General features: G+C 33.4%; 1 protein-coding gene across 1 annotated transcript; it reads right to left on the reverse strand.

The window, feature by feature from the left end:
- Positions 1-9,387: 9,387 nt before the first annotated feature.
- On the reverse strand, positions 9,388-12,673 carry LOC127123635 (ETHYLENE INSENSITIVE 3-like 1 protein). Its single transcript, XM_051053838.1, has 2 exons — positions 12,329-12,673; positions 9,388-9,711 (listed from the first exon to the last, which is right to left on the reverse strand). The coding sequence occupies exons 1-2, from the start codon at positions 12,671-12,673 to the stop codon at positions 9,460-9,462; spliced, it is 597 nt and encodes a 198-aa protein (XP_050909795.1). The 3' UTR covers positions 9,388-9,459.
- Between the last annotated feature and the right edge of the window lie 1,474 nt (positions 12,674-14,147).

The raw sequence follows: 14,147 nt of genomic DNA on the forward strand, positions 1-14,147 counted from the left end.
CTCATCTCGCTGCTTCCCCTGGAGAGTCTTTTTAGATTTCCCCAGCGGAGTTTTTTATTGTGGATCTCCTTTTGCTGTGTTGGCATTTTCTCCAATACATGCATTTTCCCTGGCAGGGAGGTTTTGTTCAAATCTTTCCCCCAGCCTGAGCCCAGATTTTTATCCGAAGTATCCATTGTGGATAGTTGTGCTGTGTTGGCGTATTCCCCAACACAGGCACTTTTGAGTCAGCTTGAGTCTTTCCAATGGGTTCATTCCCTTTGGAAACTCTTTTCCCCAGTGTCAAGTCGTGACCTGTTCACGCGGTTTCAGTCCTTTACTCCCCAAGTTCTGAGTCGTGACCTGCTCACGCATTTTTTATCTCTTTTTCTATCCCCATGAGAATCCCCGGTAGAGTCTCTGTCCCTAGTGAGTGTATTACTCCTATGGATTGTCTTTTCTCCCGATGTCTTTTCTTCTTTGTGGACACATATCCCCACAGAGTTTGTTTGTTTTGCATACATACATTTGCATCATGAGGTCTCTCAGGGATCAAAACTTGTCTCTTTGTTATTATTTAAGCCCATTCTACCTCGTCGAGACGAAGATTTTAACCTTCACTTCTCCGACTAGAATGACCTTAAATAGGGGCATCTGTAGGACCCCAATTTTGTCCCTAAGATCCCTCATGGCATCATAGCATTGCATTACATAGCCCCAAGGATCATTGAGCATCTTGGCTTCCTTTCCATTTGGGTGGGACCTCCTTGTGAGTGGTTTGAGATCACCAGGCATGCTTGAATTGTATATCATTTCTTTTCTTGTTTAATTCACTAACCAAAAGCACAAAAATATGTCATTTACTTTTTGTTTATAGCTCAAGCAAGCACCAAGTCAAGAGCTTCAAGAAGATCCTTTGTGCAAGAGATGAGGTATTTTCTTGAGGTGAAGACCACATGATCATTACAAAGAGCTTACATGAGCTAGGGTTTCATTTTGAAGCAATTTCCCCAAGTGGTAAAGGCTCAAGTTCATCAAGGCATTTCAAGGTCATCTGAGGACCAAAAAGTCAACTATGCAGTCAACTATGCAGTCAACTGAGGGCTATGAGGTGGGGAAATGAGTTGAGACACCTCAATCATGTTCAAATTAGGTCTATTCATCATTCTAAACTTCCATTTTGAAGATTCAAAGGTCATGGCAAAAGTTACTAAAAATGGAAAATGACCTGTAATTCAAAGTTTCCAAATTTGGCAAGTTTTTGGTCCACATTCAACTTGACTTGTCAATGTCAAAGAAGTTTCAAATGGATTTTTGGTGAACATGAAAGTTGTATATCTTTGTCTCCCTTTTCCAAAAAGTCCTAATTCATGTCTATATGATGAATGGTTGAGAAGTTATGGTCATTTGATCACAAGGTGTGCATGGAAATTCAAAATGGCATAACTTTTGATACAAAGCTCCAATTTGGTCCATTCTTTTTGCAAAATTCTCCTCATGTTCAAGACATTTCAAATGAACCATTGCCATGCATGGGAAAAGTGTGTATGCTAATCATTTCTCATGTGATCATTTTGGAGGGAATTTCCATAATTCAAATTTGGCTTATGATACAAGCAAGACAACCATTCCATCATGACCATTGGTTGATTTTGAGTAAATTTGAAGCTTAACATGGAGCTTATCACGTGTAGCATGTGCATGGGAGCTCAATGTGCAATTTTTCAAGATACTCCAATTCTCACTAATCATGTTTAGCCAAGGCCTAATTTGGATTTCAGTGTGATTAGCATGCCATATAAATACCAAACCCTAACCATAATCACACCATAACAGAAAATTCAGATCTGAAAATTGAAAATTCCCTCCATTTTTCTCTCTCTTCGAATTCTTCATTTCTTCACATAAACACCAGAAATTCTTGCATAATCTTGTTCATCATGCTTCATTGAGCAAGAATCAACCATTGGTTTGAGCAATTCAGTCCAGATTCGAGCAGTTGAAGTGCAAACTCATAGCAATGGAAGTTGGAAATTGAGCTAGATCCAGGTGGTTTCAACTGTTTCTTCTTGCTTAAAGCTTCATAGGAGGTACAAAGGAGTAGATCTGGAGTGGATGAGTGCTTGAGGACGCGTGAACAGAAACTTCCATTTCCAAGTGAGTTGAAATTCGATCTCTCTTTTTGATGTTTTATGTACATAGATGTATAGATCTTGCTTCATGGAGCTTGTGCATGTGTTTATATTTGAAAATAGTTGAGAATTGAGCATGTATGGTTGAATGAAAGTTTTGATCTCAAATATGTTTTCGTTCGATCCGTGGAATCTAGGAAGAATTGGGATGTATGAATATGATATTTGGAATGTGCATGAGAAGATGATTCGATTGATGTATGATTTGTGCAATTCTGGAAAAAAATTGGTTGAACTCCGCCGGAGATGGCCGGAGAAGACGCCCGAAGACTGTAGCTCCGGCGTCTGGTTCATCTTAGGGTTTTGATGACTGTGTGCTGATGTGTACGCTTGCTTGTCCATTTGATTGGTTCTGATTTGTTTGACCTTGCCACGCGTTTGTTGACTGATGATGTATGCTGCTCGCGTGTGTGTTTGATTGGCTCCGTTTGCTTTGACTGGCCACCCGTTGCTTTGACTTGCTGAGTGGCACGCTGATGTAGATTAATGAAGCTGTGCGTTTTGGCATTTGAATGTGATCCGTTGATTTGCTTTTCGCGCCTGATCGTGTGGTCATGGTTATTTTCTGATTTAATTTCAAATATTCATTTCCATCCATTTACTTTTAATATTTCATTTATTTTGTTCATCTTAGAAAAATCATAAAAAATAGAAAAATGATCCAAATTAACTCCAATTTTTTTTCATAGTTCTGTTTTGATGTCTAGTTTTTTTCGATATTATTTTCATGATTTGTTGAAGTCTGATTTTTAATGTGTGATTTTTTTGATCCATGCCATGCTATTTTGATATGTTGCATTCAATGCATTGTGAAATCTTCATCTTTGATCCAATTGATCTGATTTTTTGCATGCTTGATCTTCATACATGATATGAATTTTTGATCACTGGTTTGGATTTTTTCTCATATGCTATCATTGTTTTTGACACATGAAGATAAGTGTGACAATTTGTGTCACATTTTTGGCATTGCATTTGTGCATTTTTGTTCATCTATCATTTGAACTTTTCTGGATTTGATCTTTTGCATAATGATTGTTCATGACATGAGAAACTTGCATAAAAAAGTTCATAGCCATTTCATGCATTTCTGTTTTGATTTGAATTTTCTAATTTGGAAGTCCATTTTGTGCCCATTTTGTGATCATTGCATAGCATAGGCCATTTGAGATATTTGCTTATTGAATTGATGTTGGTCCTTTGGAGGACATTTTATGACATGTTTGAATGTGCATTATGTGGAAGATTGGGTTCTGTTTTTATCATTTGGTTTGGTTTTGAACTTAGTCTTTACACTAGTGTTTTGTACATAAACTAATTGTGCTTTGTGTTTCAGGTTTGGACATTTAACATTGATGGTTGATTTGTTCTCACTTTGTGAGATGCAAATGATTTGAATTCTAACTTGTGTTGGTTTTGTAGGTTCTAATTGATGTGCTTGAGCCCTTGAGTTCATTTGAATGCTTGGGCATTGTTCATTGAGTTGTGTAACTGTGAAAGATCCACTATTTGTCTGTTTGTTTTCTAACTGAAATATTAACTGTTTAGTCTTTGTACAGGTACATTAGTTGCTTGCTTTTAGCTCTTGCTTGAGCTTTGGATTGTGGTTGATACACCACTTAGGTAGTCACCTTCTTACTCCATGTAGTCTGGAAGTCCTGTCACCTTTTTGGCAGGCATTTTGCTGGCAAGTCCTCCTTAAGAGGCTTTGTTTGTGTTTGTTTACCATTGTGCCAAAGACCTCCAAGATGAGGCATGTGTTACTTGATAAGACCTCCAAGAGTTGAGGCAATTGACGGATAAAAGGGATTAGTAGCCAATCCCCCGTTATTCAGTGAGTCATTCATTATGCTCGCACTACGTGCTGATGCTTTTGAACATGTACCCAAGATCTTTGTCCAGAGTCTGTCAAGTGGAATAGGATCTCACTTTCTGGATCCCCACGCTTTCTTTGTCATGAGCTCACCCAAGACAGGGTTAAGAGCATGAGGTCTCATCCTCATTTCCATCTTTGATCAGCTTCACCCTAACTCTTAATGTTAGTGGTTAAGAGCTACAGATTACCCTTGTACAGTTTGGCTTGTTTGTCGAGGTTGATATGACCCCTCTTGACTAAAGCCCACCCATTGTTTGAAGCCTCTTGTATGTATATAGATTGTGATGTTTGCTTTTGATGTGTTTGCTTTTGATGTGTTTGCTTTTGATGTGTTTGCTTTTGATGTTTGTTTGTTATTGTTAGGAGTCGGGTATAAGTCCATGTATTGGCATTCTGTTTCCGTTTTGTTGTTAGGAGTCGGATATAAGTCCATGTATTGGCATTCTGTTTCCGTTTTGTTGTTAGGAGTCGGGTGTAAGTCCATGTATTGGCATTCTGTTTCCTTTTATTGAGGATCCCTTATGAGACTTGGTTGATTGCTTTTGCCTTGTATTCCAAAGGATGGGAACCACTTGGATCATCTATATGATCTCAAGAGAGGAACTCCTAGTGTGGTTTTATTCCGTATCCATCACCTTTTTGTTTCCTTCATTTCTCCACCCTAACCTAAACCAAAATCTTTTTTGTGCAAACATTTGACTTTGTTTTCAACATTAGAAACCTAAGCCTTATACTTTTGATTTTCAAACTTTCTTTTCATAACACTCATTGTGAATTGAATCTTTAAGTCAACTTTGACCATTTTTGTATATACTTCTAATTGGTAAATATAACCCATTCAAATTTCTTTTGTGGTTCCAATGTCCACTTTCTTAATCAAAATTTTCATAACCTTTAGCTATTAGGTTTGAGTTATCTTTGTGGTAGATGTAATACTCACCTTTGTCCTTAGTGGTGGACAATGAGTCTTCCATGCTTATTATAAGGTTAACCCCTCACTAGCATGTTGAAGCTATCCTCACATGGTGGACTTGTGGTTTTTCAGGTTGAGTTTTCTCCCTTTGATAACAAAAGACCTTAAGGCTTTTGGACCAATCAATCCACTCACTTGTTTTGAAATTTTTTACCCGAACTACGAGGTTTTGATCCTAATCTTTTCATAAGAGGGTACGTAGGCAATGAGTTTATCCATCCAAACACAAAATGTAAATAACTTGTATATTCTTTTCTCATCTCTTCAATCATGTTTGCACAAATAAAATTTCACAAAAAACAATAACCTTTGCAACCAAGTGTGAAAAGGGCTCCCTAGGAGTACCTAGGATGTTTTGGGTGCCTAACACCTTCCCATTGTATAACCAACCCCCTTACCCAGATCTATGTTTCTTTTACTAGTTTTGTTTGTAAAACTTTTTAGGTTTTTGTTCGCTTTCTAACCATTCCTTTGGATAAATAAAAGTGCGGTGGCGACTCGACTTTGTATGATTTACCTTGGATTTAGTCAATATCTCCAATGGTAACGAATACACCGCTACAACCATGTTATATTATTTCTTTAAATTCTTTTATTTATGTTTAGGAATTTTCAATATTTACATCATTCTATGTGAGTGTTGTTTTATTGATGATCTTATCTTTGCAAACACCTATATGTGTTATATTGGTATATGTGTGATATAAGATACTTCTCATGGATTTCTTTGTCTCTTTTTGATGTTGTCAAAGTGGGAGAAACATCTGAAAGATGAAGTTGGGATGAATACATTCAGGGGGAGCCTTCATGAAGACACGAAATGTATCGTCTCAAGTTTTGCCATCATAAAAAGGGGGAGTGTGTGAGTGCAACTTTCTGTTAGATGTATTTTGTATGATGTCAAAACTAAGATACTTTAGTTTTTATGTATATTGGACATTATCCTCTGATTCTTAATGTGCATCTTAGCATTAGGAATCATAAAAACATTTTGAAATAAGTTAGAAAAGGTTTCATTCATTAAAAATAAGTTCTAATGGGAAAAACAGTATATGTGTCGACATATACGTGCTATAGGTCGACACATAGAATAATTTTTTTTTCTATGAGTCAACACATACGAGTTACAGATTGACACATGCAAGTCATTTTTAAAGCATGTAGCTTATGTTTGATGTGTCGACTGTATGTGTCAACACATGACCTATATAGGTCGACACATGCATCAAAAAGGTCGACACATGAATTACATAGGTAGAAACATACAACACGTTTTTTCAAAAGTTCATGACTTTTTCAAATCTTTTGCATTCCTTTTGCCTTCAACTTGCATGCATATAAATACATCATACATGCATCATTTCTAGTAAGGTTCTAGAGTAAAACTATACGAAATCGGGATTTCAAATAGTTCTCATCATCTTCAACCTACGTTATATGCGTACACACAAACAAACTACACATAATCATTCTTTGTTTGGGTGTCATCTAGTATCAGTATTGATAATGTCCAATTTTGGTTGTTGAATCGTAAATTGGGTTGAGATCTTTGAGGGTTTCAAAAAAGAAAACCAAGATGGGGTGTTCCTTCAAGATCAATTAGGGTTTTGAAGGTTTTGGACAAGATTATGCAATTTGGATTGGATCAAGTGAAGGCTTTGAAGAACAGGGGTTTCTTGCAAAGGAGTAGCGTGGGACGGTGGATCATATTGGTAAATCTTGGGTTACAATAATTTTTAATTTAGATTCGATCGACTGAAGGCTTTGAAGAATGTAAGGTTCTTACAAAGGAGTAGCATGAGACGGTGAATCAAATTTGTATTGTTGGGTGAATTGATCAAGCTCAGATCAAGGGAAGAGAAATTGTTAGAATCAACATCAAACATAGGGTTTGTAGGGTTGGATTGCTACATTTCTCTTGTGAACAAATTTTGCAAAGTAAGATTAAATTTCACTATCTCAATTCGAGTTCGAATTGAGGGCAGACGTACCCATAGAGAGGCCGATTGGGGAACTGCCTAAAAAAAATCCTTGTGTACTCTCTCTCTATCTCTATCTCTTTTACGTTTCATTTGCAAGTGATCGAATTCATCAATTGTGTGATGAATACATTTGATTAAACCTTTTGATAACCATTTGAATAAGGTTTTGTTGAGTTGATCACAATTTATTTGATTATGGTTGGATTTGAAGATCAACAAAACCATACAAAATTATAAACGAAATTGATTGTACACAAGGTGTTCGATAATTTGTCTGTATTACATTTGCGTATTTTATCATTGGGAATAGACTCTACTTTTAGTATAGCATTCAATTGGTTATGGTCAAAAGTTTGTTGATCAAATGTGTACTCATTATCATACTTTGATTGTATTTACGCATATCCGAGATTTTTGATAGCGGTTCGATTTAGACTATTCGATCCGGGTCACTACCGCTAGCCATAAAAAATTTCAAAACAATTTTTGTTAAAGTTTTTACTTGGGATCTATCCCCCCATAGATCGAAGCCTATCGTCTAATAGTTAAGCCCCATTATATCACGATAAATGAAAAATTGTTGGTGCTGAGATTCAATTTCACTCTAAGTACCTTTCACTACGGTTAGTACCTATGACCGTTGTGAAATGTCCTTTTAGTAAACTGGCCTCATTCTTAATTGAGATCAATTATCGATACAACTTAAGGGTTGGAGTCTTCGATCTCCATTGATTAAGGCATAACCATATTTTACACTAAAACTATAGATCATTCATGTCATGTATCCTAATCCAACTGTCACTTATGACATGCTTATTTAGATTTTGTTTAACCAACTATATATCTCAAAATCGAGATTGGATTCTCTCCAATTTACTATCTCATATTGCCCATGCTGCCTTAATTTAATGGTGGAGAAAAAAAGAGATTAAAAAAATATTATAAAACACGGGAGATCAAACACTTAGATTAGATCCAATGGCCATAAATTGAGCAGGAGGAATGACAGAAGGAGAAACGCAAGAGAGGATCTGAATCCCTCAAAATTATCTCAACCTTTAAAAAAAACATATTCTAGACAATATTAAGTGAACACATATTATATGTTGTCTTTTCAATCTGTATTAATCTCAAACACTCGTTTGTATTACTAAACACATTTAACATTGTTTGAACAACAAGGAAAGTGATCAGTCACACACTCATGCAGACTGAACCATTCAGTCACGAAAAATGATTAAGGTTCACATCGAGTAAGAATCCTTAATATTTCTATAAAAAAATAACTTTTATTTTATCTGTGTAAAGTTAAACCAAATAACAATCAAACTTGAATACAAGTATTAATAAAACAAAAGGTCCCGCGTATTAAAATTCAAGCTCCTTATGTCTTTAAACATACAACAATGCTATTCTTACACACATTTTATACACCAATATTTACACCATATACACTATTCACCGTATTTATATGGTGAAAGTGTTTTTTTTAATAAAAAAAATATATTTTATGAACATTGTTATGAACAGTATCTTGTGAATAGTATTCGTGAACAATAATTTTAAATGGGGAAATAAAGTTGGTTAATAAGATATAAAAAATTGGTTAATAAAGTGATGAAGCTGGTTAATAAACACACAACTATTTAAAATGATTTTGTGTAAAATAAAATTGGTTAATAAAATGTAAAAAGTTGGTTAATGGAGTGATGAAAGTGGTTAATAAACATTCAGATATTAAAAATATTTTTTTATTATAAAATAAAGTTGGTTAATAAAAATATAAAATTGATTAATCATATTAATTTTAAAATAATAATAATAGTTTTTATATTTTTATAAAAAAATATTTATTACTATAATATTTCAAATACATTTATATCCATTAAAATATAAAGAAAAGGTACATGTAGGTAGGTGTAGTAGGAGAGAGAATTTAATGATAAAAAATTAAAAATGTATTGTTTTGAATGAAGGTGTAAGAGAGTAGTGTAGAAATATCATTTCTATTAAACATAAAATCACAAGCAAAACCAAATCATCAAAAAAAGTGAAGTTTCTCAAACATTCTTAAGATCATCGATCTATAAACCAGAATCAGCTTAGTGAATGAAATACTTCTCCAAATTTGTTGCAACAAACAATTTCGTGTTGTTGGATCCATACAAGAGCCATTGTTTGCTTCATTGAGTCTTACATTATCAAAGAAATTTCTTTCAATGAGAAGCTGAGGACTTTGTTGTCCCTCCTTGTTCATGTCCAAAAGTGGAACCATACTTGAAGAATCCACGTCGCTCTTTCGCTTGTTCAGATTAAACAAGCTCGAAGAATCTTTGGTTTTTCTTGCCTTATTCAATTGGTTGTTGAAATCTAACCTCATATCAGGAACCAAATCTGCATCATCTATCATAATAGTATTTTTGTAAGAACAATGCAGTTGGTGATAATCTCTCACAATCATGTGATCAAATCCATTCTTGGAACATCACTGGACATGTGCTTAATGACACTTATGAGAACTCCAACTTTCCAAGCTTTTTTCAGATCATGAGGCTTCTTATATGGTGGAGGACGTGGATCCTTTGGACAAGCCAATATACCCCACCAGTCTTCATCTCCTTTTGGCCACCATGGCGGAGCAACACCATTCTCCAAAGGAAAGTTGTGAAATGTTTTATAAACATGCTTATGTGTTGTTTTACTTTTGAACTAAAAGTATGATTATAATTATAATAAACCCAAGAAACAAAATTTAGTGAAGTCTTCTTCTATGATCCATTTTTTATGGGGTAATTTTTTGTGATTTTATCCTTCTGTTAGTAATAGAGGTGGTCTTCTTTCGTTCTGGTGTAGTTTGAAAGGTAGATCAGATGTCTCTTTTCGAGGGTTGGTTTCTTAATTAGATGTTTCTCTGAAGCGGGGTGCTACTAGCATAGTGTGTTATGTAGTTAATGTATATTCCAAGTTTCCCTTAGTCAGTTAGAGAGTTATATGGGTTGATTAGTACTCTTGCAAAATGAGTTTTTGAGGTGTCAATTGGTGCTTTATGGGTGATTTTAGTTCTATTTGCTCTTTTGCTAAAAGAGTATGAGTTGGAGCTTCGGGAAGTATGGCAAACTTAGTTTGTCAAATTTTATCTTTTAGATAGAGCTAATTAACTTAGCTCTTTTAAGTAGAAAGTTCACTTGGTTTCATCCCGACGGTGGGGCAGTTAGTATGGTTGATTGGGTTTTGGTATCTAATGAGTGGTGGGACCATTGAGGTTGAAATATTCCAATGGACACTTCCTAGGAATGTTTCTAATCATTGTCCCATTATCCTTAAGTATGTCAATCAGGTGTTGAGTCTTAAGCCTTTTAGATTTAATCATAATTGGTATCTCAAAGTAGCTTTTCTTAGTTAGTTCACTCGACCTGGACTCGTATAGAGATCAACGGCTGAAAAACTTTTGTTTTGTTGGAGAAGTTAAAATCTCTCAATTTGGTTCTAAAGCTTGGAATAAACATGTGTTTGGTAGTCTTGACTCACATATTGACAATTTAAAAGAGGCAGTGAGTAATATGAATTCTTTGGTCGATCTTAGGACCTTGTCTATTTAGGAGATTGAGTATAGATTTGGAGTGATTGCTAATATGTGGTCCTTGTTAAGGATTAAAGATTCTCAATTGTGTCAAAGGTCTAGGTCTAAGTGACTTAGAAAAGATGACACTAATTATGGCTACTTTCATGCTTTTGTGAAAAGTAGAGGTAGACAGAATGCTTTCATAGCTCTAAAGGTTGGAGAAGGTTGGATTGAAAGGGATTTGAAATTTGACAAGAGATTATTAAATATTTATCTGATACTTTTAAAGAATCGAATGTTGATTGACCCCGTCTTGATAGTGTTGTCTTCCGCTCTATGTCAGAAGATGATAATGTTGTTTTGAAGACTCCCTTTAGTCTCCTAGAGTTAGAGTGTGTTGTGTCCTAATGTGAGGGTAACAAAGTCCAAGTCCAGATGAGTTCAAGTTTTTCTTCCTGAAAAAAGTTCTGGAATCTCATTAGAGTAAATTTTGGGATCAAGTTTGATCAATTACATTGTTTTGCATCTCTACCGTAGTTTTGCATCCTACTTTGTGACTTTGATACTCAAAGTTAAACCACCCTCTCATTTGGGTGAATTTAAGCGGATTTCTTTGGTGGTATATTTGTTTAAGCTGGTGGCTAAAGTGTTGACCACTAGATTTGGACCGATGATGGATAAACATATTTTCTCTAATTAATCGATTTTTCTTAAAAGGAGAATGTTGATTGATAAAGTGGTGATTGTCAATGAGGTGATTTATTTTTCCAAGAAATCTAAGAAAACATGCTTATTTTTAAATTGATTTTTGAGAAAGTGTATGATTTGAGTCTGTTGGAGCTTTCTGGATCATATGTTTATCAGATTTTGTTTTAATGAGAAATGAATGGATTGTATATGAGAGTTTTTATGTGTTTACTAGTAAGCGTGCGGTGTTTGTTAATGGTTGTCTAAGTCAAGAGATTAACATTCAAATGAGCTTGAAATAAGGGAGTCCATTAGCTCATTTCCTTTTCCTCTTGGTGACTGAAGGTATTAGTGGCGGAGTTACTAAGACGGAAGAGATTAGTCTTTACTTTGGGTTTAAGGTGGAATCGTCTTATTGAGTGTTATATAATATTTTATATAAAAATGATACACTCTTTGTGGCAGATCCTAATCTTATAAATCTATAGAATATTAAAATAATATAATAAGTTTTGAGTTGACTTCGTTGCTTTGTGGTTATATCGGGGAATATGGCGGTCCTGAGAGTAAGAGATTTAATACGAATCATTTTCTCTCCTTGCATTATTTTGGCTGTTTTGTTGTTCCTTTGATTGTGGTGTTTCTAATCTTATTGGATTTTTACTTTTACTTTTAATACTTTTTTAAAGTACTTCTTACACTTTAATATCATTTGGATTAGGATAGTTATCACATTTTTATTAATATATTATTTTGTTATAAGAAAAATAAATCAAATCATACTTTTTTTTTTTAATTTGTATCACCGATATCCGATCCATTAGATTAATTCAATTTGAAGGTTAGTTTTGACATCAAATAATTATAGTTTTTTCCCAATCGCAGTTGAGAGAATCAAACACTGATCATCCATATTAAATTTTTTATCAATCACCATTTAATCAACTAATAATTAGTAAATCATAATATAATTTAAATGGTGCGTATCTTCTATGGTTTACAACCATGTTGCATAAGACAAGACACAATAATCGCTAATGTCGGGTCTTGAAGTTCATGCAAGTTTGTTAGATATACATAATTATCTTCCTTGAATTCAACCACATATTTCTTCGAACCATTCACATTAAAAACATGTTCTTGTTTATACCTCACTATAGCAGCAGGACCATTTCTATCAAACTTCACTTTTTCTTTCCACCAATATCGAAGATTTTCAGATGCACCACTTATCGGTTTTCCATTTTCAGGAACAATTCCATAAACAAATCCATCAACATTACAAACATTTACCAACTTTACCATGTTCTTCAATATATTGTCTATAGCTTTACTCATTAATCTTTTTCTTTCTGGTTCTGATTTTGGTCGATAGTTATCATTTTTTTCTTCAGCATTATGAAGTTGCTGCTTTAATCGCATCATACTACTGCTTATGATCCTTTCGTATTTCTCAAAGTTTCATTCTTCATTGCATTTCTCTTCAGCTTGTGTTTCTGGTGATTTCAGTTTTGCACCCCCACCACTTTCCATTTGATAGTTGAATTTCTTAGGGGGAAAATTAAACTTCTAAATTATCAAAGAAATTAGAACCTGAAATATACAACAAAATAAAGGAAAAAAATTCAAAAAATGTAAGTAGAAGAATATAATATGAATAAATTTTGTATATACAATTCATACACTATCATTATTATACGTATCTCGCTTTTTTAGTATAATAATTCAATAAAAATAAAATATTATTCGAATAAAAAAATTATTCAACAACCTACAAAATTAGGGATTTGTTTAATATGTTTTTTTAAATAGTAAAAAATCTAGAACTTTACTATTTCTAATAAAAAAGTGAATTTTCTAATAATAAAGAAATAGAAGAAAAATCTTATATTTTAAGAAAAATTATTATACAGATATATTTTTAGACTATTTTTAAAAAATTTATATTTGTTTGACTAATAAAATGAAGAGATTAATTGTTATGCACTGTCAGTGTAAATTTTTTTACACTGTCAATACATCACAATCATCCGTTTGGGTTACTTTACATGTGATTATAGAAAAAGTCAAACTTCTCTAAAAAATGAATGGCTGTGATTAACTGACAGTGTAAAATATCTTTACACTTTCAGGGCATTTCAATTAAACTCTAAAATAAAATTATACAGCATTAAAAAAAAATAAAATATTTAAGTAATCTAACATAACTAACATACTATAACACAACAATAATGTTAAACTTTGAAAGGATAAAAATCAAATTTTGTTTAAAATAAATAAATAAATATTTACTCACTTTAAATAGATCAAAATAAGAGAAGATATATATATATATATCATGTGATGTGAAACTAAATATTAATTATTTGTAACTAAAATTTAATAGCTACAACCTATATAACAATTAACTCTTAAAAAAAAACTACACTCTAGTTAGATATTGGGTTGGATGAACCTGTTTTATCCCCATCTAGGATGGAAAGTGAATTTTGAATCCATCCCAAATCATTTATTGCATCTAAGTTCAAGTTAATAACTTAATTAGAAAAAAATATTTATTATTAAGGCAAGAGTGTGCAAATGGTGATTCTATCATAATCATTTGCAAAATTCTAAATAAATTAAAATAAGAAGAGAAGTACAAAAGATTAAAAATATAAAATCTGACCAGGTAAAAAAAGCAAACAATCCAAAAGTAATACATAGCAACTGAAATTTTTTAGATTTTATTATTGAACTTAACCATTAAGCGTAAAATTTGATAAATTCATCAAAATAAACTATATGTTAAAACGTATGGAAGAATATACCAAAAATTCGGTTGCATCAATCACTAATCATGGAGGAGATGAAGATCAATCATCAAGAAAATTCAAATCCTACAAAAATGGTGATA

This window comes from Lathyrus oleraceus, chromosome 2 (genome assembly GCF_024323335.1).
Source record: "Lathyrus oleraceus cultivar Zhongwan6 chromosome 2, CAAS_Psat_ZW6_1.0, whole genome shotgun sequence".
Classification (NCBI taxonomy): Eukaryota; Viridiplantae; Streptophyta; class Magnoliopsida; order Fabales; family Fabaceae; genus Lathyrus; species Lathyrus oleraceus.